Source organism: Peromyscus leucopus, chromosome 8b (assembly GCF_004664715.2).
Source record: "Peromyscus leucopus breed LL Stock chromosome 8b, UCI_PerLeu_2.1, whole genome shotgun sequence".
Lineage (NCBI taxonomy): Eukaryota > Metazoa > Chordata > Mammalia > Rodentia > Cricetidae > Peromyscus > Peromyscus leucopus.
Genome location: NC_051086.1, coordinates 20946779 through 20974751, shown reverse-complemented (window position 1 = coordinate 20974751; position 27973 = coordinate 20946779). Strand labels below are relative to the sequence as shown.

At 44.6% G+C, this 27973-nt stretch overlaps 1 protein-coding gene across 3 annotated transcripts in view; it reads right to left on the bottom strand.

Annotated features, from left to right (window-relative positions):
• Rbfox1 (RNA binding fox-1 homolog 1) overlaps window positions 1–27973 on the bottom strand; it is a 1601479-nt gene that overhangs the window by 1527954 nt on the left and 45552 nt on the right. The window contains exon 2 of one of the 3 annotated variants that reach the window (XM_037201084.1): window positions 4105–4339. The exons of the other annotated variants lie outside the window; for them this stretch is intronic. Coding sequence (XP_037056979.1) covers window positions 4105–4155 — 51 coding nt within the window. The 5' untranslated portion in view covers window positions 4156–4339. The remainder of the gene's footprint in view (window positions 1–4104; window positions 4340–27973) is intronic. 3 annotated transcript variants of the gene reach the window in all.

Here is a 27973-nt window from a genome sequence, read left to right as displayed (position 1 = left end):
AAGAAATATATGTATATCTATATCTATATCTATATCTATCTATCTATCCATATATATATATGTATATATATACATACATATATATATATATATATATATATATATATATATATATGAGACACCTTCTGAGGGAACCCAGAGAGGTATGGTTGAAAAGGGTGTAACTCTTTGGCCCAGGCTAGCCTGCCTGGTTCTCACTACCTAGCCTAAGCTGACTCCAAACTCCAGACAGTCTTCCTGCCTCAGCTGATGGAATGCTAGGATCATAAACATATAATTCACCATGTCCAGCTTATGCTGTCTTCAACAAATACAGGGTAAAGTGATGAAAACTTTCCTAATATGAATGCATACACAGATGTCAAAGTTACCTCTGAAGTTTGAGCTTTTCACTGTGGCTGTATCTGTGTGCACACATAGACAGGATATAGGCCACACCTAGATGAAATGCAGTGTTAAATAATAATGGTGGCAGGAGGTGACCATACACACATACAGTGGGTGGGTCCTGTTTTAATTCTTGCCTTCTCATCCGATGGAAATTTCCTAAAAATGTGTTCCTTACCAAGTGGTAGTTCCAAGGTCCTCATAGGTGGGGAAATCGAACCTCTCCTCATCTGTCTTTTCCTCTCATAATCCAAATTTGCTGACAGATATTAGATTCCCGCCCAATTTGCCTCTGTTCTCCTGGGGCAAGCCTCTCTCATTTCTGCCCCCACACCTTCCCCTTTCTGCATCGTCTTTTGAAGCAAACCTCCCAGGGGTTGGGAGGCTTAACTCACATGATTGCTGTTATACATTTGTTTCGCAGGTCTCAGCTCTGTATTTTCTGGGCCTTCTACCCATTCCTTCTGTAACAACAGAGCGCTCCTCATGTGAGAGGATGGAAGGCAGAAGACGCCATGATGTACTGCCGCTTTTTTATCCACAGAACCCCGGTGTACCCTAGAGAAGGGTGGCCACTTGGGTTGGGGAGATAGCTCAGCTGGCAAGTTCCTGTTATAGAAGCACGAAGGCCTGTTCCACCCTCAGAACTCAGGAAAAGAAAATACTGGACACGGCACGCCACACTTATAATCCTCCACACTGGAGGATCCCCGGGGCTCACTGGCCAGTCAATCACGGCTACTTGGTGAGCTCCAGGCCAATGAGAGAACCTGCCAAACAAAGGGGCACACAGGCTGTTCTTTCAACCCCACAGGTATACACACACACACACACACACACACACACACACACACACACACACACACATTCATTCAAGAGGGGAAGCTCTCTGATTAAACATAACTTGGTTTAGCTTGACAAACATCTGCTCATGCTCAAAGTAATAAAATAGAGTTTAGAGTTAGATCAGGGCATGTTGGCAAACATCTTTAATCCCAGCACTCTTGAGGCAGAGGCAGAGGAATCTCTGCAACTTCAAGGTCTAGAAATACAGAGTGAGTTCCAGGACAGCCAGGGCTACACAGACAAACCCTGTCTCAAAAAACAAAAATAAATAAATAAGTAGATTTAGGTCCATTACAAGACCTAACTAAAATGATGGTATTCTTCCAACTCCACCTCTTACTGGCAAACAATAATAAATGACTTCACTGACAATGACTTCGGATATAACAAAAACAGCTATTTCCACCTTACCGCATTTCACTACAACTAACAAGGACTTCAGCAGGTCAACATCACGGCTGTAAGCTCTGTGCTTTACAGGAACCAAGGATTTTACACACATTTGTTGCATGAATCTTAAAAGTTCTTATTAATAAAATCAAACCCGAAGCCAGGTATTGGGGTGAAGCTGCAAGATCAGAGAAGCAGAACAAGTCACAGCTTCTTCACCTCTCCAGTTCCTCAGCTGGTCCTGTTTCCTCAGACTGGAAGCTTCTATGTCCTCATCCAAATGGATCTCAGCTGAACTGTTGCTCAAAAGCCTGAAAGCTTAACCTGCCTAGTTCCTGGTCCAAACGCCTTATATACCTTTTTGCTTCTGCCATCACTTCCTGGGATTAAAGGCTCACTTTCTAGGATTAAAGGCGTGAGTCACCATGCCTGGCTGTTTCCAGTATGGCTTTAAACTCACAGAGATCCAGATGAATCTCTGCCTCCCAAGTGATAGGATTAAAGGCACAATTTTCTGGCCTCTGTATCTAGTGGCTGTTCTGTTCTCTGACCCCAGATAAGTTTATTAGGGTGCACAATATTTTGGGGAACACAATATCACCACACCCATTCTTGGTTTGTGCTTTAGCAGAAATCCCAAAGAGTACTTGGTCCTCAATTAACAAGAATGCTGTTATTGTGAGAAGTATCAGAGGTTCCTTTGCATATCAGCCCGAGTATTCAATCAAACCCAATAGGATGGTCTGGATAGTAGCGGTCTTGCATAAACACTCTTCAGTAGAGGATTCATAGGCAGTGTGATCAATAATAACAAAGCAACAGCGTAGAGACACATGCTACTCAAGTGACAGAGCAGCCCACTTCCAAATATTCTGTTTCAAAATCTGAGTGCAAAGGAGAGGTCCTGGAGCTGAAGGTTAGAAGGGGTAGAATATAGATGGCAAAGAGATACCAACCCCAGAGATAGAGTGTCTGTCCATGTGTCCAGATCCCAGCACTGTGCCTGAAATTAGATGAACGTATGAGTGAATGAATGCAGAGATCGAGCTGAGGACCAGGGTAGATTTGGGCAAATTGATCGGGAAAGAAAACCACTTCTGCAAATGAGTTCTGATTACTATCTAGCTCCCACACACACTGTTTTCATAAGGAAACTGAGATACCATCTCAGAGTCTAGTTATCCAGCCATTAACCACTTCAGTCAAATAAATAGGTCAAGGTCAAAATGAATTAGTCATTCAAGATCTCAGACTCTGCAACAGTAGAGTTTCAAGATGCTCCTCCTGAGGAGTGAAAAATGCTGAAACCTTCTACTCCATGCAGAGGTGGGTCCTTCTGATATTTCCAAGTGTGTGACCTTAGTACTGACCTCAGAATCCCAGTATCAAGACAGAAGAAGAGAGGGGTAGGGGAGAGAACAATCAGAGGCCCTGCGACCATGCCACTAACTCATTTCTCAGGAGCTATGAGGCTAACTGAGAAGATGCTTGATCTTTGACAGCTGGCATACTCAGATTTAGGAAATGACGGTAACTGGGAGGGTTAGTGAAAACTGGAAAGTCCTGTGCACTGTGCAAATACACTCAGCAAAAAGGCGTCTCAGTGATGACACTCCCAGGAGAGCTAACAGCATACTCAGAAGACAGAGTGGTCCAATGTCAGGATGTGGTCAGAGCCAGGGCCAGGTCGTTTAAGTGAACACACCAACCCTTCGATCACTTTCTAAAGTTGAACATCATAACTGAATAGGGAATTTTTTTAATGCACCAAACAGCTTGGTTTGTTTCTCTTCCACTCTTCCTCCAAATAAGTTCACAGGTTCCTATAAAGCCAGCTGTTCTCAAAGGAAGCCAGTATTCACTGGGGTAGAGAGGATGGGAACAGGTAGAAAGTCCTCTGGGGGTTAGGGATGCGAATCAGAGAGCAGAAGAAAGAGGTAGCAGATGGCTGCAGCAGTAGTTCTTGCCTGGCAAACTCAGGGACCTGAGTTTGCTCCTTAAAATCAGTGTTTAAAAGCCAGGCAGAGTGGTGTGTGCTTATAGTTCCAGAGCTGGGGGGGGCATAAATTGGGGGAGCCCTGGGGATCACTAGCCAGCCAGCCCATTCTGCTTAGTGAGCTCCAAGTTTAGTGAGAAAGTATTGCTCCCCGCTGCCACACTCCAAAATGACCATCAACTGAATAACAGCATTTGAGGTTGTCCTCTGGCCCCACATACTGTACATATGCATGTACATTCACACACACACACACACACACACACACACACACACACACACGTACACACATACATATACATACAATAAAAAGGGAGAGATAAAAGGAAAAAGACCTGACCACCGATCACAAGAAAGACTCTAACTGAAACCTATGGTCTAGGAGCAGCTGCTCCAGTGTAGCAGAACCTCTGCCTCCCATGAAGCCCACTGTTCCCACCAAAGCTTGGCCACGAGTCACACACCACTGTGTACCACAGTCTTACCTCTTCCCTTAGCATGTGACTCACTTCAGAATGTGGCTGGATGAATAGCATCACCCTAAGGTAGGGCAATCTTCAGAGAACTGCCTTAGACCAGGCTATGCATAAAGCGTCTTCTAGAATAGCTGTTTCCTTGGATCTGAATGTAAGGAGAAGGCCTTTGATTTGGACTGTATGAGAATATGACACCTGGAGCTGTGGCAGCCTTCTTCTACCATGACAGGAGGGGTCTGCAAGCCTGTGTAGGAAACAGGGTGGTAAGGTATGACTCAATGTGATTCTCAGCAGTACTCCTGCATTGGCAAATCAAAATATCCCTGTGGCCATTTACCATGAAGAAGCATGACAGAAGACAATGCCCCTTATGGTGAAGTCTCTTTTAGTAAGTTTTCCATTGTTTGCAGCTCCAAAAACAACAAAAAATACAAAATAAACAAACCAAGCAGAAACATCTTCCAAATGCTATACCAACCCTGTATTGGAATGCTTAACCTTTCAATTATAACATTCTTGTATTTAAATACAACTTTCTTGTGTATTAAACATACAACAACCTCTCTCTCTGTCTCTGTCTCTCTCTCTCTCTCTCTCTCACACACACACACACACACACACACACACACACACACACACACCATGTATGTGTGGAGGTCAGTGGACATCTCATAGGAGTTGCTTCTCTCCTTCCATATGTGGGACCCAGGGATCCAACTCAGGCTGCCAGGGTTAGTAGCAAGTGCCTTTGAGTCATCTTTCTGCCCCTCAACTTTCTAGTTATAACATGGGGTTCTCTTGGAGAGTGACTCACAAGCATGTGGTAAAGACTGAAAAAGACCAAGGACAGACATGCTGTGCACAGTGTCATCATGTGATTCTTCTCATCCAAACCTGGAATCTCACAGATACTGGGGGGGGGGGGGAGCGCGGCTAAGTGATGTTTTTAAGTCACACTGATGCTAAGAGTTGAGGCTTCTAGTTGGAGAAATAGTCTAACTCCATGTGATAGTGTTGTCAACCTGCCAGACTAGAGTCATCCTGGAGATGGGCCTCTGAGCTCACTTGTGGGGATTACCTTACTAAGTTAAGGTGAGAAGACTGGCCTTCAGTGGGTGGTGTCATTCCCTGCAGGGATCCTGGGCTATATAAATGGAGAAGGGAAGCTGAGCAGCTGGGTGAGTTCACTGTTCACTACTTCCTGGCTGTGGATAGTTGTGGAAACAGTTTGACCAGCTGCTTCAAGCTCCACCTGATGAATGATTCCTTGAAGTGTAAGCCTTCTTCGCCTGAGTTACTTCTGACAGAGTGTTTCCCCACAGAGACAGAAAAGAAACCAAGACACCCTGAAACTCAGAACACTCTCCATTCACTGTACCCCTACACTCCCTCGACCCTGCAAGCTCCAGGTTCTAGTTCAAGACCTTGGACAATGGGGAAATAAGAGGATATCTGCATAACTGAAGGTAACCAGACACTGGAACCCCAAAACAGCAGAACCCAGCAACAGGAGAGGGGCTCGCAACTGTCCACTTCCTCCTTTGGGTGTCCATGAGCCCTGGACATCCTGTGTCTGCTGGTCCCTGTTTAGCTCAACTCTCATTTAAAGCCAGTGTCACTGGCCAGTCACAGCCAGGAACCCAATGTCCTCCTTTCCTGAAAGACCTTCAGTCACTGTTATTTTAAGAATTGCCTTCAGAGGAAACCCAGCTGTTCTCAGTCAAGAGCAACAGGGGGCAGCAGAGAACACAAACATCTAGACACCTAAAATACCTAAAAGGGTTAGAGAAAAAAAATAACAACCAACAGCCTTGATCCGCAGCCCTTGAGTAAAAATACCCTGACATGAATGGTGAGCAGATTCACAGTTCAGACAGAGAAACATATAAAAATAGTGACAGAGACCTGAACTCCTGAACATTTAGTCTGTGGTGGCAGCCTTGGGTGGGGGTGGGAGGTTGTCTTAGCTAGTCCCTGGGAACCTTGTTGAACTTAGGGGTGCCCTTGGATGAACTGAAAAGGAGGGGGGTGTGCCAGGATCCAGTCCAAACTCACTTTGGTTGACTTTCATTTTCTCAGATTTAACGCCATCTGGGTAACTGCCTTCTTCAGTCAACTACAGTGCCTCTGAGACACAGAGGAAGGAGCATTTCCTGGTCTATTTTTAAACACCCAAGACAAAGGTGACACCATGCTCTACATTCACTGGAAATCAACTCCTGGGACTGAGGAGTGGCTCCTTTGGTAAAGTGCTTTGCCCCACAAACATGAAGATCCAAGTTTGGTCCCTGACACTAACATAAAAACCTGGATATGGCAGAACACATTTGTAATTCCAGAGCTGGGGAAGCAAAGGCAGGCATATCCCCAGGGCTTGCTGGCCAGCCAGCCCAGCCTACTTGAGGAGATTCTGGTCAGTGAGAGACCCTGCCTCAAAAATCAAAGTGTAGCCAGGCGGTGGTGGCGCACACCTTTAATCCCAGCACTCAGGAGGCAGAGGCAGGCGGATCTTTGTGAGTTCGAGGCCAGCCTGGGCTACCAAGTGAGTTCCAGGAAAGGCGCAACGTTATACAGAGAAACCCTGTCTCAAGAAACAAAAAAACAAAAACAAGCAAACAAACAAAAAAAAAAATCAAAGTGTAGAGTGGATGAGGAAGAACACTTTTGCACACATACCTACACACACACACACACACACACACACACACACACACACACACACACACAGAGTCCACCTTTTAACTACTGGCTTTTAACTGCTGGCTTCTGACACAGCAGATGACTTGAAGCATGGAAGCCTCAGGTCTCAGGAGTTCTCATGTGGCTTGGATTTGAGCCTATGGGTGCCTTCCAATGGAGACTGGGGCCATGGTTGTCTTCCCCTGGGCTTTTAAGCTAATTGACTCAGAAAACTAAAACAAAACAAACAAAAACAGCCCTGTCAGAAGGAACTTGGCCAGTTGCCAAAAGTCTGTTCATAACCCTCAACTATTTGCCTAAAATAGCTGCATCTTTCTTGATTGTTATACTATAAATTCAGTTTTAGCTTTCTCCTTTTGTGATGGGCACATATTTGCAGATGTTTTTTTTCACAGAAAGCAGTCATACATCCCTGTTCCTAGGTGAACCACATTCAGACCGCACCCATAGCTGCTTCACCTGCTGTGTTATCTCAAAGAATTATCTCATTCCCACCCCCCTAGAATATTGTCTTCTGTTGTCTTCTGAATTCATGGTGTTTCTTTGGGAGGCTCTCCCTGGACTTGAAGCCCCTGTGTGCTGGTGATGGTGCTGCATATACAGCTCAACATCAAACCAAATCAATGCATCTAAGACAGAGTGGTCCCATGGGCGGGAGAGGACACACTGGCAGTGGGGACACAGGGGTCCCATGGGCAGGAGAGGACACACTGGCAGTGGGGACACATTGGTCCCATGGGCCGGAGAGGACACACTGGCAGTGGGGACACAGTGGTCCCATGGGCCGGAGAGGACACACTGGCAGTGGGGACACAGTGGTCCCATTGGACTAGAGAGGACATCCTGGCAGTGGGGACACAGTGGTCCCATTGGACTAGAGAGGACACCCTGGCAATGGAGAAGGGCTCACAAGACTAAGAGCCCAGCAAGGAAGAAGCACCTGGGCCCCATGACTCAGGGAAAGCAGGAAACCATGGTGGGGACAATCTCACACAGTAGACCACCCACAGAAGGTCAGGATCACAGAGAGATGATGGAGAAGAAGAAGAAGCAGAGCCATGGTGCGGCAGCAGACTTTGCTCCTGCAGCCTGACTTCCCCTCTGTCCTCTCATGTGCACTGAGGGGAACTTATTCAAAAAAGAGCACACACCCACCCAATAACATTTCTGCACTGGTGTCTTCCCCTACGGCTAAGATGACTGCAGTGTGGCTTTGGGTTTTGTGTTTGTTTTATTCAATGCTGATGATCAAGAAGTGGATTATATGCACAGCAGCCAAGAACCTGACCAACTGGGCTACTGTACTAGTTTCATTTCTGTGGCTGTGAGAAAATACTCTGAAAAAAGGCAACTTGAGAGGGAAAAAAAAATAAGGGTTTATTTTAGCTTCTGATTGCAAGTTACAGTCTGTCACTGTAGGGAGGTCAGGGTGGGTGGAAGGTAAAGCAGCTGTTCACATCACAGCCACAGCCAACAGCAGAGAGGATGGATGCATGCTTCCTGTGCTCAGCTCCACTCTTATGCAGTCCAGAACCCAGACTAAGGAGTGGCACCCCCCACGGTGGGCTGCTGCTGCTTCTCTTCTGTCAGTGAACATAATCAAGACAATCCCCCCAGATGTCCACAGGCCTGCCCGTTCTAGACATCTAGACAGCACCTCATTGAGACCTCTCTCTTACCAAGGGATTCCAGATCATGTCAAGTTGACAAAGACAACTACCATAGCTACCAACTGTAGTATACCTTTGTTTCCCCCAACATGTATTAGCAGGCTACACACAGAGACATAGAACAACCTTCTAGTGGTAGGTAACATCAGTATCTTATAGTAATTCTCATAATGATCCAAGTATATCTAGGTTTTTGAGCTAGCTGTCCCAACAAGAGCAATGTCTCCCTCCTAAAGCCATGACAGACACGGCCTTTCACTTGTTCAGGACGCTATATGAAAACATCAGAGTCGGGGCAATTTACACACAATAGAAACAGATTGCTCAGAGTCCTAGATGTTTGGAAGTCCCAGATGAAACTGTCTACGGATTCAGTGTGCGGTGAGGACCTGTTCTCCAGAAATGATGCCGTCTATCTGCTGTCCCACAGCAGAAAGAGTCAGAGCATCTTCTGAGGACACTAATTCTGTAAATAAGAGAGCAGTCACTATAACATCACCACCTCCTGTGGGAGCTGCTTTTCTCACTGCTGTGACAAAATACATGACCAAAGCAACTTGAGGCAGAGAGGGAGGGAGGGCTTGTGCTGGCTCACAGTTTGAGGACACAGTCTGACATAACAGGGAAGAAGGATGGCAGCAATGGTACAAGGCTGCTCACATTACAGCCATAGTCAGGAAGCAGAGAGATGAATTTGGGTGATCAGCTCACTTTGTTTTTTATTCAGACCCCAGACCATGGATGGCACCACCCACATTCCTCGGTTAGACCTGGAAACACTCTCATGGCCACATCCAGAGGTATGTGTATATGATGATTTAAAATCCTGTCAAGTTCGTGACTAACCATTATATTCCCTAGAGGCCGCCTCTCTGGATTCTAGTAAATCTGTGACTAACTCCCCATGCATGTGGATTTGGGGATGAGAGGCCAAAGAAACAGTACAAAGCATCATTCATCCTAAATGCAGTTCAGTGAGGGAGGAAGAGAGAAAATGAAGGATGAAACATGCAAGCAAACATGGGTATGAGCGCTCCTTTCCCGGGGGGATGCACACAGCATGGAGGGTTGCCCGCTGCGGCACCGCAGGTCATTTTGCTTCTCATTCTGCACTCCCAGCACTCTGCAATGAGGCCATAGGACTTCTCTAATTCCAAGAATAACGAACCAGCTCACCCCAGCCCTTGTGTTTCCATGCTCACATAGTTAGTCCCAACCACATTGACCTTTTAAAGATGTGATTTGTTTTTTAACACCTTGAGCAATAAACGCTGTGTATGTGAGCTCATACCTGGCCCAGTTGCCATGTCAACTGCAGCACCACGGTGGCCCCAGCCATCTCCAAAAGGCCAGCAGAGAACAGAGGCGGTGCCAGATGCACAATGTGTGACAAGAAGCTGAACTTCAGGACCTCAAGGCTGGCGAGGCCTGAGAAGATCTTAGCACAGTTGAACCTGCAGGGTGGCCCATAAAAAGACACTGCTGAGAGTTAGCAACCCAGGCTTGCCAAGCTGTGACTGAGACACTGCGACGAACCTTGCTGAGGTCTATGATCTTGGGAAAGCTTGACATCAGATGTTGCTTTCCCAGGATGGTGACCTCCTGAATACTACCTTGTGATCTAGCCATCCTCAGTCCCCTGTCCACTGTGTCCCACCTTTGGACAGAGCCCCATGACTGCATTCTTGGAACACTGATCTTCTCTTGTTTCCTGGCTTGGGCCTGCTTATTCTGTTCTTAAACCTTTCACTGGGAATGTTTCAGATGACCTCATCTGATCACTCTGTGGAGGTCAGGAACTTGACAGTGAGCTTGTCCATCTGTTGGCTCTCAGAGGGGGACTTTGTGTCTTAGGTGGGGAAGAAAGGCTGTGTTCCTACCTATAACGAAGATGGGTATATTTTTTCTTTATCCAGAAGTATGTGTGTGTGTGTGTGTGTGTCTGTGTGTCTGTTTATGTGCACACCCATGCTTGATTTCAGTCCAATCTACTCACCATAAAGTTGAGTAATCTGCTTGTGTAATGTGTGTGTGTGTGTGTGTATGTGTGTGTGTGTGTGTGTGTGTGTGTGTGTGTGTGTGTGTACATGCTCATGTTTGTTTATGTGCATGTAGAGGCCAGAGGTCAATTTCTTGTTATCTTCCTCGGGATCTCAGATTATCTTCTTCAATCCTTCTCCACCTTATTTTTTTAAGACAAGGTCTCTCAATGGGCCTGGATCTCACTAACTCTGCTTGACTGGGGGTCAGCAAGCCTTCGGGATGTGCTTGTCTCTGCCTCCTAAGTCCTGGGATTATAGACAGACACCATTACACCCAGCTTCTCACATGGGTACTGGGGACAGAATTCAAGACCCAGCCCCATAACACAGGACTCTGAAGCACTTCCCATGATGAGAATCCCAAGACAGGACAGAAGCCCCAGCTTCTCCATCTGTGACGTGAGTTAACAGCCAATGGTACCAACACAACAAGTTTGTCCTGAGGATTCCGAGAAACACCACAATAAACTGTTAGCTGCCCAGTGCCCAGCCAGGAGCTTTGTCAGAACACGTCTAGTCACCAGTGTGTCCCCTGGCATGGCTGGTGTGTGAGTCAACTTTTATCTCTGTCACAAGAACTACAATAGAAGCATTTTGAGGAAAGGAAGGCCACTCTAGGAGAAGAACTTGGGGGAAGGCTCAGCTGGTAAGGTGCTTGCCTAAGAAGCACAAAGACCCAGAAGTCACTTAGGACGAAGCTGGGAGTGGTGGTGTGAACTTATAATCCCCAGGCTGGAGAGACAGACAGGAGCATCTCCAGGGCAGGCTGGCTGGCCGGTGAGAAGCCTTGTCCCACATCCAGGTAAATGATACTGGGGGAACAACAGGTAAGGTTGTCCTCTGGCTTCCATGTGTCCATGTACACATGCTTATAAATGCTTGCACATATATACAACTGGTAGTGTACACACACACACACACACACACACACACACACACACACACACACAAGCAGATGACTCAACTTTATGGTGAGTAGATTGGACTGAAATCACAAACATGTGATTTACATTACAAATAAAAATGTGTGTGGGGGGAGGTGTTCCCCATCAATGCTACAAATCATTTTTAAAGTCTCCTCCAGTTGAGGAGTTATTGTCATTTCTTAGCTGCAGGGAGAGGAAGGGAGGTCAGGTTAGTTTTCTCTCATAGTGTAGCCCCTGAGAAGTCAGTCAGCCATGCTCCAATAGAAAACCACATATCCAAGAATTGGCAGCACAAATCAGCCTTGATGAGGAAAAACAAACAAACAATGTTGGTATTAAGGGAGTCAGGTGGATTTGGAAAAAGTTGGAGAAAGGAGGGTGAATATGATCAAAATACATTGCATGCAAATCTCAAGGAATAATCTTAACTTTTAAACATTTGTTTATGTATGTCCATAAATGTGTTTGTGTGAATATGTGGAGCTGTGAATATATCCTGCAGAAGACAGAATACAGCATCAGATCTTTTGGAACTGGAGTTACAACCAGCTCTGAGTCTCCCAACATTGGTGCTGAGGGCCGAAGTCAGATCTTTTGTAAGAGCAGTACATGCTCTTAACTGCTGAGACCACAAGGATGTAAATCTTATCCTGTAATTACGGATCACAAAAATGGACCAATGATGTAGCTCAGTGGCAGACTTGCCTAACATGCACAAGGCCCTGCACTCCACCACCAACACCACATACCACACGTAAAAATAGCAATCTCAGCAGCTCTCTGTGGGTCCTCTAATGTTGAGGACATCACTCAATGTAGGCAACACTAAACATGTATTAAAAAGATAAACTAATGCTTCTGTGTTTATACCTCTGAAACCTTGGTGAAAATTTGGATATCCTACTTCTCAAAGCCAATTGAAGCATGTACATCTGTGTGGACATTAGGAAGGATTAATTTTAATTTTTAATGTTTATTTTCCTTTTTTTAAATTTATATGTAGGTATGCCTATGTCTGTTTGTGGGTACGTGCATGTGGGTGCAGCTGCCTGTGGAGGCCAGAAGAGGGCGTCAGTTCCCTGGAGATGGAGTTAAGAGGTGGTTGTGAGCAGTCCTACTAGGGTTCCAGGAACTGAACTTGGGTCATCTGCAAGAGCAATATATTCTGTTAAGCACTGAGCCCTCTCTGCAGCCCCAAGGAAAACACTGCTTTTAAATGACCCTTGCATCAGTTAGCTTCTCCCGCTGTGTGTCTGTCACCTGTGTGTTTTGTTTGGATGAGATCACGTCTCCAAATCTCACTTGAAGCAATCCTCACCATGGCCCCAGATGCTTGTTCATGCTTGTCCACGGAGCTCCATCTCTTCTGGGGGGCACACATTGGGAGGGATGAATGAAGTCTCTGCTCCTGCTTTGCCACTCAAGAGACTCTTCTGAATCCTCTTCCCCAGGTGTGCTGGCTAGTTGGGGTTTTTTGGGGGAGGGGGGCAGGGATGGAGGGGGGCTAGTTTTGTTCATTGTTTTGTTTGTTGTTTGTTTGTTTGGTTTTGTCAACGTGATACAAGCTACAGTTATTTGGAAAAAGAGAGCTTCAGTTGAGAAAATGTCCCCATCAGATTGTTGTCAATTCTGTGAGGCATTTTCTTGATTAATGATTGATGTGGGTGGACCCAGATCACTGTGGGAGGGGCCTCCCCTGGGCAGGTGGTCCTGGGTTCTATAAAAAATTAGGCAGAACAAGCCATGGGGAGCAAGCCAGTAAGCAGCACCAGTCCTTCTCTCTGCTCCAGGTCCTGCCCTGACTTCCTGCAATGATGGACTGTGATGACCAAGTGTAATCAACTCTTTCTTCCCCAAGTTGCTTTGGGTCATGATGCTTTGTCACAGCAATAGACACTCCTAATAGGACACATGACACCCACCACTCAGGTTTCACTGTGTCAGCAAGGGCCCTCTTAGATCAGGTTAGCTGAGCCACCCCTCATGGATGATGCTTTCTCTTAGTCATTTTCCAACCACTGACACTGCCCACCACTCTGCTCCCTGGCTGGGAAATCCCACTTTTCCTGGTGTATTTAGAGTTGAGTCTGATGCCTCTATTCAACTGCCAAACCCACTGCAGTGCCCCTACACCCTGTTAAGAGGCTCTCCCCCTGAATAAAGTCTCCCCAGCTACCCTCACCAACTGTCAAGAGCAGCTATTTTTTCTTTAAAAGGACTATTATGTTCTAGCAAGAATCAATTCATGATAGCAAACCAACCCACAAGATGACCCATGACTGACTCCCCAGTTGCATCCCAGACATTTCCTGACCTTTCCGATGCGTCTCTAGAGCAGCAGAGGGAGTGAAATGTTTGCATGTGGGATTTTTAAGTTAACATGAGCAATCATGCTTATATCGTACATAAAGTCCCTGCAACTATGCAAGGCACTGAAAAGGAGGGAGAGAAAGAAGTGAGGGGGAGAAAGAGGGCGGGGGGGAAGAAGAGACAACCCTGATCACAACAATTGAGCGGCTCATTACAGCTGTACCTGAAGCCTGTTTCCTATAACGTGACACCCTCACCCTCTCCGTTTCTGACACTAATTTCTATTCTATTTAACCTTGTTGGATTGAGGTTCTGTCCCTTACAATAAAAAACCCTAACAAATAAAAATGCGTCTATTTCATGGAGCTGATTTCCTGGGTCTGTCCATTCCCCAGTGGCGCGCTGTATTACAGCGGATTCACCCAGAGGAGATTGGAGGTGACACTCACAGTGCTTCAGAACCAATCCTGGGCATTCAGCAGAGTCTACCTATTTATCTGCCTTAGAGTAGTGAAATGCAGTCCTGGGCTAATGTTTCCATGAGAAGTGTTTCCCAGTTCACTTATGAAAAACCTGGTCTCCAGCAGGTGGCACTATTGAGAGGTAATTGGAACAGCGGGGTGCTGGCTTCACCTAGGATGAACCAAGGGACAGTTCTTAGCCATTAGGAAGTGGGGCCTGGTTCTAGAAGGTGGGTCCTTGGAGGTAAGCCTCTGTAGAGTGCATCTGTGTGTATATAAAGTCTCTCACGGGTCTGGATCTCAGCCAGTGTGCTGGGCTGGATGGCCAGTGAGGCCCAGGGATCCAGCTGACTCCTCTTTCCCAACACTGGTGCTACAAACGCCACTGCACCTACCTTACTTATGTGGGTGCTGAAATCAGGTCTTCATGTTCTTGATTCAAGTACTTTATCAACTGGGCTATCTCCTCAGCCCTGAAGGATCTCTCTCTCTCTCTCTCTCTCTCTCTCTCTCTCTCTCTCTCTCTCTCTCTCTCTCTCTCTCCATGTGTGTGTGTGTGTGTGTGTATGTGTGTGTCCCCTCCCTCCTCTCTCTCTCTACTCTCTACCCTTCCAGCTACCCTGACGACCACACCTTCTCTGTCATGATGCCCTTCCCCACCTCAGGCCAAAGAAACAGAATCAGACAGCCAGGGGCTGAAAGCCCTGCACTTATGGCTAGAATAAACCTTCCCTCCTTTAAAATGATGTTCTCGGGTATTTTGTCCCAGCCATGGAGAAGCTGAGTAGCATCTCCCAGATCCCAGGTTAGTAGGTGATATGGAGGTGAAGGCTCAGAAGTAGCCAGCCCTCTCAAGGCTTGTCACTGTCCCTGAGAACTGAGAACACACTGGCAAGATCGAAGCTACTTCAACATCTGATTCAGTGGGCAAAGCATAAAACTTGACTAAAAACTCTTCGTAAGTAAGCTAGCCTTTTGAGAAGAGCAGTCAGGCCAGTGAGATGAGAAAGTGTTTGCTGATAAGTCTGTCCACCCAAGTTCAATTCCCAGAGTCCACATAGCAAAATGAAAGAACAGTTCTCCCATGTTACACACACACACACACACACACACACACACACACACACACACACACACACCACATACCATGGCACATACACAAATAAATATATAAATTTGAAAACTAGAGACGGGCAATAAGAAGCTCTAGTGGACACCTCAGCTATGCCCCACTGATTGGTTCAGGACCCCTACTGTCCAGCATGGCTTCTGTAAGGGTGGCTTGAATGTGGAATGTTCTCCACAGGTTCATGTGCTTAATCATTTGGTTTAAGTGCACAACACTGTTTAGGAAAGTTGTGGAACTTTAGGAGGTAGAGCTAAGGAGAGGAAGTGGGTCACTCGGGCAAGCCTTGAGGTTTCATAACCTAGCTCCATTTCCTGGCTCCTCTCTACTTCCTGGCAGCAGTATGGTACAAAACCGGCCCCTCCTGTCCCTGCTGCCTTGCCTGACATCAAGGACCGCACGCCCAGAACTGTAAGCAGAATAAACGCTTCCTCCTTTAGCTTATTTCTTGCTAGGATTTGGTCATAGAAACTAGAAAATGACCTGATACAGCACCTGGATTCAACAACCCTGCATTGTACACTTAAAAATGTGCTAATAGTTTTTTAAATAGACTAGGTTTCCTATCTGGTAACAGCATCTATTCTGGCTGACATATCAAAAAAGCACTTGTTCATTTTTATAGAAATCAAATCTTTTTCATAAAAAGTCTTTCCTGTCCCTTCCATGTCAAGGTTACATTTCATTTCAGCACACACACAAAAAAAAATCTGTGACCCTCTTCAATTTAGTGAGTAGGATGTAGAAAATGCTGGATAATCAAAATCAAAGGAACAAGATGAAAACCTGACAAATAATTCAATTTGATGGCATGCTTTACTCTAAGCATTAGATGAAAAAATATTAAATTATACGCCCACTACAGAGGATGCTTCCCAAAGAAGTTATGGAGATACTGCATGTGCAGGCATTATTTTATTGTGTTATTTTATACTTAGGTGAAAACTTCTTAGGATGACTGGTTGTGGGAAAATGAATTTCCCTGAACTCTGATGTCAAATAAAGGTCAAGGTTGTCGGCTATACGATTTATGACCAAACTTTCCCATGAATCTGCCTCCCCAAAAGCTAGCTGCTTCTCTAGGTCCTTTGTGACATTCCATGTGGATGAATTTGAACTAAATTAATCAAAAACAAAGGACATTTCTGACATGACTCTATTGTAATGGGGGCATTTTGGTGTTGTCCTAGAACTCTCGACATTGTGGTTTAGGATTCTCCTCACATAAATGGCCAAATTTCATGAGCTACATTCATCTGTGCTGTCAAAGAGCAGGCACCCACTGCATGTGAATAATACATGTATTTGCTGGGAATGTTTTTTTTTTTTTAAGTTCCCAATACCAAGTGATGGTAACAAGCCAATTTTTGACCTTCATGCCATGTCTTCCTTAGAAGTGATTGCTTTTCTGATGGGTTTGGAAACTGGCAGTAAAGCAAGAATAGATTCTTCAATCAAATTCTTTCCAGGAATGAGGGTATCTCCATCAAACAGTTTTGTTTCTGAGTTTAGCAATGCGAAGTTCATTGCTTTTTTTTTTTTTTTTTTTTTTTTGGTTTTTCGAGACAGGGTTTCTCTGTGTAGCTTTGCGCCTTTCCTGGAACTCACTTGGTAACTTGGTAGCCCAGGCTGGCCTCGAACTCAGAGTCCTGCCTCCCGAGTGCTGGGATTAAAGGCGTGCGCAACCGCCGCCCGGCCAGGTTCATTGCTTTTTAATATTTTTTACTTTTTAAGATTTATTTTTTAAAGTGTGTGTGTGTGTGTGTGTGTGTGTGTGTGTGTGTGTTTGTCTGCTTATGAGTCTGTTCATGTATATGTTGGTTCCTACAGAGGCCAGAAGAGGGTGTCAGACATCCTAGAATTGGCATTACAGGCAGATATGAGTGCTAAGAACCAAACTGGATCCTTGAGAAATATGATGCATGCTCTTAACCACTAAGCCATCCTTCTAGCCCACAAACCTTCCATTTTTTTAGAAACAAAGAAGGGAAAATTTTGCTAAAACAGTATGATAGGATTAAAAACAGGTAAAATCCTTCCATTGATAGTGAGCTATAAAAAAAAAGATTGCCTTCTTAATTGTTTAATGTATAATTATAACTATAGCCTCATTACTGCACAGACCTTTTCTATAACTTCCAAAAATAACTAAGTTTCAAGGGAGTTTATGTGGCCTTGAAATTCCACAGACATAAGAACCTGAAGGTCCATTACCAACAAGGAATGCCAAATGATCTGATCCCTTCTTTAAGAGAGATAATGCGTCAGCACACAGTGATGTGAAGGGATCCACTTTCTTCAAACAAGGATGTTTTCCCCTCTTCCTCCCCTCAACCATTTCTTCACATTGTCCTCTTCTTCCCTCTACCCCTTACCATCCTTTCATACATGTTCATTGAGTGTGTAGTTTGGACCAGACATTGTGGCAGGCATAGAGTAAGCATCCAATCCTTCCACGGGCAGAGTAAGGCTAAAGTCCGCTGGAGGCGCCATTGCTGAGCCACCTGGAAGATGGCGCTATGTTTAGTGCTTCCTGCAATACCCACACTTAGAGGGGAAGCAGGTATCCTGGGTCCTAACTTGACTGGACCAGGAAGATTAGTAAAGAGCAGACCTCTGGGTGTGTCTGGACTGCAATCCAGATAGCATTAACCAAATGGGAAGATGTCCCGGTTCTGAATGTAGGGGCAGATCCATAGGCTGACGGCCCACATGCGATAAAAAGGGAGGAGGAAAGTGATCAAATGCAGCTGTCCGTGTTCATGTGTATATTCAATTTTTATTTCATTCATTCACTGATTTTGTGTGTATATGTGGGCACCCATGGAATACTCGAGGAGTCAGAGGACAACTTGCAGGAGTTGGTTCTCTCCTTTTGCCATGTGAGTTCCGGGGATGGAAGCCATATTTATATTCTCAGCCCTCTCTCTCTCTCCTTTCTGCTGGCCATGCCATCCCTTCACAACAGGCTAGTGGCCCCTGAATGCAACATAAATCTTTCCTCTCTTCCGTTTCTGTAAGATGTTTCGTCACTGGCTGGAAGCCCTGACTCATAACAAGGTGAAAACAGAGAAAACTGCCTCCCATTCATACAGAGCAGTCTCCACATCAAGATTACTACTGAAAGAAGCAGTGTCTGAAAAAGGAACGTTATAAAGGGCTAAGAAACCCCGCAACACTGATGGACAGACTCCTGTTTCCTACAAGAAGTCGCTCACACAAAAAGCTGGGTTGGTGCTCACTGATGTTCACTGTCCTCAAACTTCCCTAAACGAAGCAATCTCACTGACACTCACACCAAATGACTGGAAAACCTGGTTTTAATGTTTCTTGGACAATTAAGCATTTACTATCAGTGCCTTATCCCTAAAACAGTCTACATAATAAGATTTTAATTTTCTTTTCATTTTCTTCCTATATAAGAATCAAACTCTTCCATCTTCCGATAGTGAGTGTCTTGTCACAGACATGGTCCTCAGTTCTCCACGCTTTGAATACAATCCCAGTGTGGAGAAGGGTTTCTCCAGGGACGTCGAGGTTATAGCTCCAGGTGAAAAGAAAAAAAAAACAAAAACAGGAAATCTCTCCCAATGTATTCTGTCAAAATAGCTCAGATACTGTGTCTAATATGAAGCCTTGTAAAATCCACATCACAGACTCATACAATTAGTGCTGGTGATTTATTTCTAGTGTAAGTTCAGATTCTCATCTAGGTGCCCTCTTAATTTTCAGGTGTTCTTTTCTTTCCCTTCCCCCACCCCCCACTCTTGCTGCTGACAAAATGAAGCTATAACAGACAGCAGTTGTCTTTGGGAATAAAAAAGTGATTGGCTATAGAGAGCAGAGGCTGGAATGAAGAGGCAGGATGAAAGCCGGCTTAGCTTATCTGTGTCCACTCTGGGCACTGGTCTGTCTGGGCAAGGATGATGGATAGAAGGAGTCCACTTTACTGCCTGCTTTAGAGAGGCTGTAAGCACTTCACAGTGCACAGCATGGGTGATGCATTCCATTTTATAACACAAGGGAGACGCAAGTGGAGAATGGTTTTTCCTTTCCATTTTCCACAAAATCTCAGACCACTTGGAAATTACAGACTGACATCTCAAAGGTGTAATGTAGATCATTCAGGCACTACCTGCTCCTCCTCTCTTCCCTCCTCCTACTGCCAGAGAGCACAGGTCAATGATCCATCTTAGGACGTACTCCGAGTGATTAGACAGGGTCAAGCCTGACCCATGTAGTATGAAGTAATTACTTTCTCTAGCTGATAAAGCAATGTCCCTATCTCCATCTCTGAGAGGAGGGCAGAGGGATCAGAGAATCTGAGTAGCATCTGGAAGCTTCAACTTGTATCCTTGGCATCTGGCAATACCAGGTCCAAGCTAAGGCCAGGCACCATATACCTACAATCACTTTCATCCAACATGCATCTATTTCCAGACAAGCACCTGCTCTTTCTATTGCTTGGGTGGCACGACCACCCAAGTAGGACATGATGGGTTCCTGCAGTGGGAAACCATGAGTTCTATTTACAGTTCCAGAATGATGCATTAAAATGACATCAGATACTCAATCATGTTCCAACAGTGCCAAACAACAGTACTGAGAGCATCTTACCATAATGCTTCATTTCCAGCAGTGTCTGTAGAGTTAAAGTTGGATGTATGCATTTTCTCCACTCCCGGAGACATTGGCCAATATTCTGAATACTTAGACATCAGAATGGAAGGTGTTAAAAGCAAAAGTGAAAGAAACATAGTAGAGGAGAGGAATGGTTTGGGATGTACAGTAGGTACAACATTAGCTTGTGAGAGACCAGAGGTTGCCAAACAGTAACCATTCAGTCAGCTGTGCTGGGGAATGTCTGTGTTGTGCACACAGAAAAAAATTAACACTGAATAGATCTTAGTGAGGAGCTACATGGAAGCTAGACAAGTGAAGGATGCTAAGACCTCATAAATGGAAGGACTCAAAGACACAGCTGGAGTCCTCCCAAGAGGGAAGGAAATATCTTCTCAACTAGAGAGGTGATGACACGCTAGACTCTTGGTTGCCCTGTGACCAGAGTACTCTTCACAATCTAATGGCCTAGAAATGAATACAATCACTTGGACATGAAATAAATAGTGAGTTTTAGAGTGATAGGGAGCCCGTTGTGAGAGCTCTGCACAGGAAGGTGAGGATGGAGTTTGCGTGGAGGCCATTAGTCAACAGTGCTGAGAAGGAGAAATATGACAAGCCTAACAGGTGAGGGTGGGCTAATGATAGCTAATGCCTTGGACAAGCAATATGTCTGCCATTTCTCCTTCTGGCATGCTCTAGCTTAGGAAGCTTAAATTAAGTGTTAATGAACCCATATTGATCACCCTGTTCCCTTCTGCCCTCAGCATGGGAAGGCAGGCTGGCTGGGAGACGCAGTTGGAACTCAGTCTTAGGGAGTAGGCATCTCGCTGGGTGATCATGGCCACCTCTGCCTTCCCTCCTGCTGTTCATACCAGACAAAGTTCATGGAGATAAACTCAAAAGCTCTGCTGCTCAGCACTCAGTGTGAATTGCCTGGGAGAGAGCATCCAGGTACCTCAACACGAATCTGCAGGATTACAGTGAACACATTTCATAGACCTATGAACTCTTGACATAAGCATGCAATCTACATGAGTGAAGATGAGCCTGGTCTCATTAGTTGAAGGCCTTTACAGCAAAAGATGGATTTCCCAGAGATAAAGGAATGTTGTCCTCATATGATATCAGAGAAATTCCACCAGCTTCCTGCCAGCTGGTTTTCTATAATCCACTTCCAGACTTGCCAGACCTCAGAATCACAAGAGACGGTTCCTAAAAATAAATCTTCCCAAGATTGATAAAGAAATAAGTGCCTTTGGATCTAGACAGAGAACGAATATATATATATATATATATATATATATATATATATATATCCATATGGCTGGGGTATAGTGTCTTATAATATGAAATATCTATTTGGTCTTTGTACCAGCTTCTTGACACACAATTGTCCTAACCTGGATTGTCTTCAAATGATGTGTTTTTTCATGTGCTAGTGACTGAATGATGCCCTGATACCCAGGGGTTCCTAGTAGCCTCAGAAAAGGCTTCTTGCCAAAAGGAATTCCATGTGATTAAAAGGTTAGAATTTTGAGTCTTTCCTTAACACACACCACTGAGGAAGGAAGAAAGGCTGGAAGTAGTGTTGGTCATCAGTGGCCAATGATGTCATCAGTTGTGCATATATAATGAGGTCTCTGTTAAAAGCAGAAGGCCTTCCAGAAAGCTGAACTCCTAATCATACTTGCAGGGGAAGCAGGGAAGACTCCATGCCCTCTCCACATGGCCTCATACCTGTCTGCATCTGAGGCTCATCCCTAACCTTCATAGTATTGTGTGTTCATATGCACATGTATGAGCAAATTCATGTTTATCTTTTATATCAGTATGTGCCATACACATGCATGTACATATGGAGGCTAAAGGTCAGTGCCAGGTATCTTCCTCTATTGCTGTGCATGCACCTTATTTTTTGAGACAGGATCTCTCACTGATTCAGGCCACAGTTGAGACCTGGCATGCCTCATTTTGGCTGGACAGGCTGCCAACGAACCCTAGGGATCCACCTGTCCCTGCCTGAAAGCATGTGAACCATTCCTGGCTTTTACATGGAAGCTGCTAATGGGAATTCAGCTTTTGGGGTGCATGGCAAGTACTCTATTGACTGAGCCATCTCCTTAGTCCTGAATCCTTTATATTACATAGACAAACATAGGTCATGTTTTTCTGAGTTCCCTGAAACCTTGTCAAATTTACCAAACTCAAGGACGGAGTTGCAGAATCCTGCTTTACAGTGGTGGGTCTGAAGTGTTTGTGATTGGCAGTTAAAGTGAGAACAGTCTCAGGAGATGACCTTCAATCCATAGACTCTGATTCTTACTACAGGTGGTTAGTTTCAGAATTGAAATACCCTATGAGACATCCATGCGATGTCTACTAAATAACTGTTGTTAATGTGGAAAATCCCATGTTCTGTGCTGTGTGAAGCATAAAAATACAGACAAGCTGTGCATTTTAAATTATTTTTAATATTACTTTTAATTTTTATAAGTAGTGTATACCTGTGTGTGAGTGTATGCACATAAATGCAGGTGTCCCAGAGGCCAGACATGTCAGATCTCCTGTAGCTGGAGTTACAGGCAGTCTAAGCCACCCAGTGTGGTGCTGGGATTCAATTTTGGTCCTCTGCAAAAGTATAAGATGATCTTAACTGCTTAGCCATTTTTCCAGACTCCAAAAAAAGTGTATTTTTTTAGTTCATATTGTACATGTGTGTATATATGTTTATGTTATGCATCATAGAATTATATAACATATATAGTATGGATAAATATAGATATATCATATAGATATATAACAAAAACTAAGGTTTTTGAGACTTGAAATCTTATCACTTCTACCTACTAGCTTTTAGCCCCATCTTCTGATATCACCATAAGCAAACTCACTGAAGTCTGTAGTCTAATTATTTAGGAATACAGTATACTGGCTTGCAATTTATTTACCCATTAATCCATTATCAAGAGCATGATTGCCCTTAAAAATTCCTTCTTCTGCTGTCTATTGCCAAGAGGGGCAGTCACCAGGTCCTCATTCTTCTAGACCCACTCAGCAGACAGACCATGTGTGACTCCAGAAAAAAGTGATGCCAACAGTCCCTCACTACAGTAGCTATGGATAGGCACTGTGCTCATGATCAGTGTGGGGACCGGGGTGGAGCAGTCTTGTCTCTATGCCACCTAGAGGAATAAAGTCTACCAGGCAGAAGGTGGTGGCTAATTTTGACTATCACCTTCATCTGACTTAAGGATGCATAGGATCAGGGAAGCATGTCTCTTGATGTGTCTGTGAGGATGTTCCCAGAGACAACCATGCCGCATGACAAAGATGACCTGATCACTGGATTCATTTTTTGATGGATTTGTAATACAGTGCCATTATTGGGAGGTGGAGACAGGCAGGAGCTGGAACTGAGTTAAAGCAGGTCACTGAGGGCTTCATCTTCTGTGAGGCAGGAGAATAGAAATTGGTGGAAGAGGTTCCAGAGATTAACACACAAAATGGAGTAGCAGCAGAAAGAATACCAGTCCTTAGTCTACCTAAGACTCATTCAACCAAGAGAGTATGCTCTGAAGAGTCCTTAACTTTGGAGAGCCACATACTATGTTAAGGATGCACAAAAGGTCGCTAAATGTCGCTGCTGATCTCACTTTCCTCTTTCTCCCTTCTTCTCTTCCTGGGGCTGGGAAGCTGAGGCGTGGCACACCTCTACTTCCACCCACCCACCCACACATCTGCTTCCTAATAAACTACCTCCTTGCCTTTAACAATCTGTGAATCTGTACAATTCACTGTAAAGAGGCACAAAAACCTAGAAGCTTCATTATCTGCCCTCAGAACTCAGACCTGTACCGGGGATACTCGGGTTTGTATCCCACCTGTGCCAATTCCTCTATTTCTTCCTTTCCCTGCTTCTGTCTGTCAAGAAGTGAATAGCCTCCCTCAACTCCTTCCTCTCTGATGTTCTCACACACGTGGGGCTAAGTGAACATGGACTCAACTAGGGAAGCTGTGAACCTACACAAGCCCTTTTTCCCTTGGGTTGTTTCTCTTAGCTATTTTGGTTTCAGTGCCAACCGAACCTGCTACACTCCTGCATGGAGAACAGCAAATGCCAAGGCTCCCTGCGAAGACAGAGTGGAAGCTTCCACACATCTTCTGTTTCCTGGTTTCAGTCTCTCATTGAGAACTGATTGAACTTGAGATCTGTGGTTGAAGTCTATACCCCTGAGTGTGGGAGACAGATCTGGATCTTTGGTAGAGATAGTTTGTCTTCAGATAAACAGTGGGTTGAAGTTATTCCCAACCCCACGATCATGCCTGATGTTGATTCAGGTTGCCTGGCAACACAAGCAGCTATAGACTCTGCAAGCACAGCACAGAGCAAGTACCAAAGGTCTGAAGCTGCCCAGTTAAGGAGCAACCTAAAGGAGGTGTAGGAGAGACATCAGAAGAAATGCAAGACCAGGGAATGGCTTCAGGGAACTTGACTCCACAGGGGATTGGTTTGTCACTGTCACAGAATACCTGAACAAATCCAATGAAAGGGAGGGAAGTCTATTTTGGCTCATGGTTTCAGAGATGCTGTAGGATGGCCTTTCCTCCAGGCATGACATGGTCATCCCAGGGCCATTTTGAAGATTACTTTGGTATCCATGACAACTAAAGGACCAACACTGAGATAGCCAGGTCTGTAGTAATGGCAATGGAGCTCACAACACTCTCAGTTAAAAGGGGGAAGGAACCTCTCCTGGGATTCCATCCATGACCAAGACCTTCCCTTCCCAGCTGCAAGTGATCATGGTGATGCTAGAGTACATAAGAAGTGAAAGGTTAGCTGAAAGTGAACTCCATGATGCTGCTTCATGAGGCCAACATCCTCGAGGCACCATGAGACTATGCAAGCGATGTAGCTGTTTTGCAGTTGCCCATAATGTTTTAAGTAACCTTCCTCCTGCCCTTTTGTGAGAAAGCCCATAGCCCATGGATGTACTAAACTGGATTTCAGAGGTTTGTCCTTTGATGCCCTATCTGAGATGAATAGACCTATCCTTGTCTCATCAGGAAAAATTAACTCTGTATCAAAATGTTTCAATCGAAGCGTACTACTTTTAGATCTTTTGCAGGGTAGATACAGTATGGCAGAAAAATATGGCAAAGGGAAGCAGCAGCTGGCGTGGGGGAGGAGACTGAGAGACCTGGTACAAGATAGAAGCTTCAAGTTCAAGCCTCCACAAGGCATTCCCTCCCACTGGGCCCTACCTCCTGTTTCCCACCACTTCCCAATGTCACAGATTTTGACCCCATGATGGATTAATCCATTCATGAGATCAGAGCCCTCATGATGCAATTACTTTCCCAAATCCCACCTCTAACCACAGCCCTGAGGACAATCCTTCAACACATAAGAAATTTTTATGGTAGGAGGAGGGCACTTCATACTCAAAGCCAAAAAAAAAAAAATAGATCTATAACAAATACAGGAATAGTGGGAATAAGCAGCTGACAATTTGGAGTGTTTGCCATTCTCTAGGCACTCTTCTGAGTGCCTTACATCAATTGCCTCATCTAACCCTTGCTTAGATACCTATGCCTTAAGTTACCTGCAGCCCCATAGTTCCCTAATACTGGTGCTAATTCTGCATTGCCTAGCAACACAACAAAGCTTGGGACTCTAGCTTACAGAATCCTAAGTAATCAGGCATGGTTTGCTTCTCACTTTACAGTCTCAGCCTGGAAGACTGATGAAGACATGGAAGCTATCCACCAGTCAAACTTTGTACTGCACAGCAAGAAGGCCTTCTTCCCAATCAGTAAACAAGATGTTTTTCTGTTCTTCATATGTATGTATTTTATATATATATATATATATATGAAGCCTAATCCCAATTTTAGGTCCTATATGAAGCCAATTATCTATTTGTTATATTGAAAGTGTCCTATATCTGTTTCCAAGACAACAAACATAGCAGGAAAATGTGGCATCCAATCACTTCAGTGAGAGATTTGGAAAATCTTTTCCCCTTCTCAAGCCAGAACGCCCTTCATCTGTAAACATGGGGGAAAGATGGCGTAATTTTACTCTTGCTGCATAACAGATAGTCCTTTATTCCCTCATCAAGTCGTTGTGGGTCTCAGGATGTATTTTCTATTCCTGGAATCCTGGCAAAATGCTCTTTAAGTGGTGAAAAGTGATCTCTAAGTGGGCTTAAGTTGTGGAATGTACATTATCTGAATGGTGAATTTGGCTGAAATAGATAAACAGATGGCAGTGGCCCTGATTCAGCTACTGAAAGTAAAGGGAAGTGGAAAAGGAGAAGGAAGAATCAGGGCCCATGAAACTGAGAGATGCTCACTTTGAACTACCTCAAGCATAGATCCATTTACATACACACTCTCCTCCCCATGAGCAAAATGGCTTTAGAAGATTTCTCTTTTAAAGCACATGCTTTCACTTACAAAATATAATTAAAGGGTGGGTAGGTAGTGTAAACCAAAAATAATGTGGATTTAATAATATGCAATAGTTGCCGGGCGGTGGTGGCGCACGCCTTTAATCCAGCACTCGGGAGGCAGAGGCAGGCGGATCTCTGTGAGTTCGAGGCCAGCCTGGGCTACCAAGTGAGCTCCAGGAAAGGCGCAAAGCTACACAGAGAAACCCTGTCTCGAAAAAACCAAAAAAAAAAAAAAAAAAAATGCAATAGCACTTGATTGGGCCTTCTCCAGAAGAACTACCCTGTTCTAGATGCTAGAATGAGATGAGCCATACATCCCTTCCAATACTTCAAGATTTAACTCATTTTCATAACTCCTGTTTCAGGCATCAAAGAGCACCACTCACCTTGGGTTTGGACTATCGTCCATAGCCACTGTGATCTCCAACAGACATCTTGAGTTCAAGATGTCACTTAGGGTTCAGATGATTCATTCACTTGTGACACTTTTCCTTTTCCTAAACCTGGACTCATAATGCAAACTGTGACTTCTACAAGGAGAATGGGAAAGGGGGGATTGTATAATAATCAGGAGAGTACTTGTTGCTTCCTCTCACAGAGATGCACCTTTACTTACAGTCATTATCATTCCTCAGCTAGAGTCTGAGAGACTCGCCTCTGTTTCACTGACAGAATGCTGGAGGAAGTGATAATACAAATTGATGCTGTTGCTTTTAGTTTAACAGGGTGGGGTTGGATGGGTGGATGTGTTGATGGGTGAAGGGGTGGATGAATGAATGGATGAGTGAGAGATTATTAGGTGGGTAAGCAGGCGAGTGGATGAGTTAAAACATTTGAGTGAATGAAGGTAAGTGGATGAATTTGTGGGTAGATGGGTGAGTAGATGAATGAATATTAGGTAAGTGGAAAACAGGTCGGTAGGTAGATAGATGAGATGGATGATGCATGTGTGGTTAAGTGGGTGAGTGGGTGGGTGGATGAGTGGATGGATAGATGACAGATGAGTGGATGAATAGATAAGTGGATGTGTACAGAAATGAATGGGTAGATGAGAAAATAGATGAGTGGAAAAGTAGAAGATGAATGGTTTAGTTGAAGGATGGGTAGGGGAATGAAGGAGTAATACTGATGAATGAGTTAATTTATAAGGAATGTTATACAGATGGATAGATGGAGAGATGAATTAGGGGATAGGTGGGAGAATGGAGGAATAGATAATGGATGGATGGATGGATGGATGGATGGATGATGGATGAGGGATGAATAAATAGACAGCTATATAAAGTTTATCTCTGAATTTTCTGGACAATACTGCCTAGTTAACACGCATGTAAAAATTCTCCATGAATCCTTAAGCCAGCACAAGCTATAACATAACCCAGAAAATGGTTTGATGCCAGTACAAGAAGTGGACAGAGGCTGAGCCTGTGGTACATCCAGACACTGGGTAAAGGAGGGTGGGAAGAGAGGAAACAGAGAAGGAAAGGGCTCAGAGATGCACGCACAGCAGCACACACTCCTATTTCTGACAAGCATGCTATTCATGCTAAAACCTGTGATTA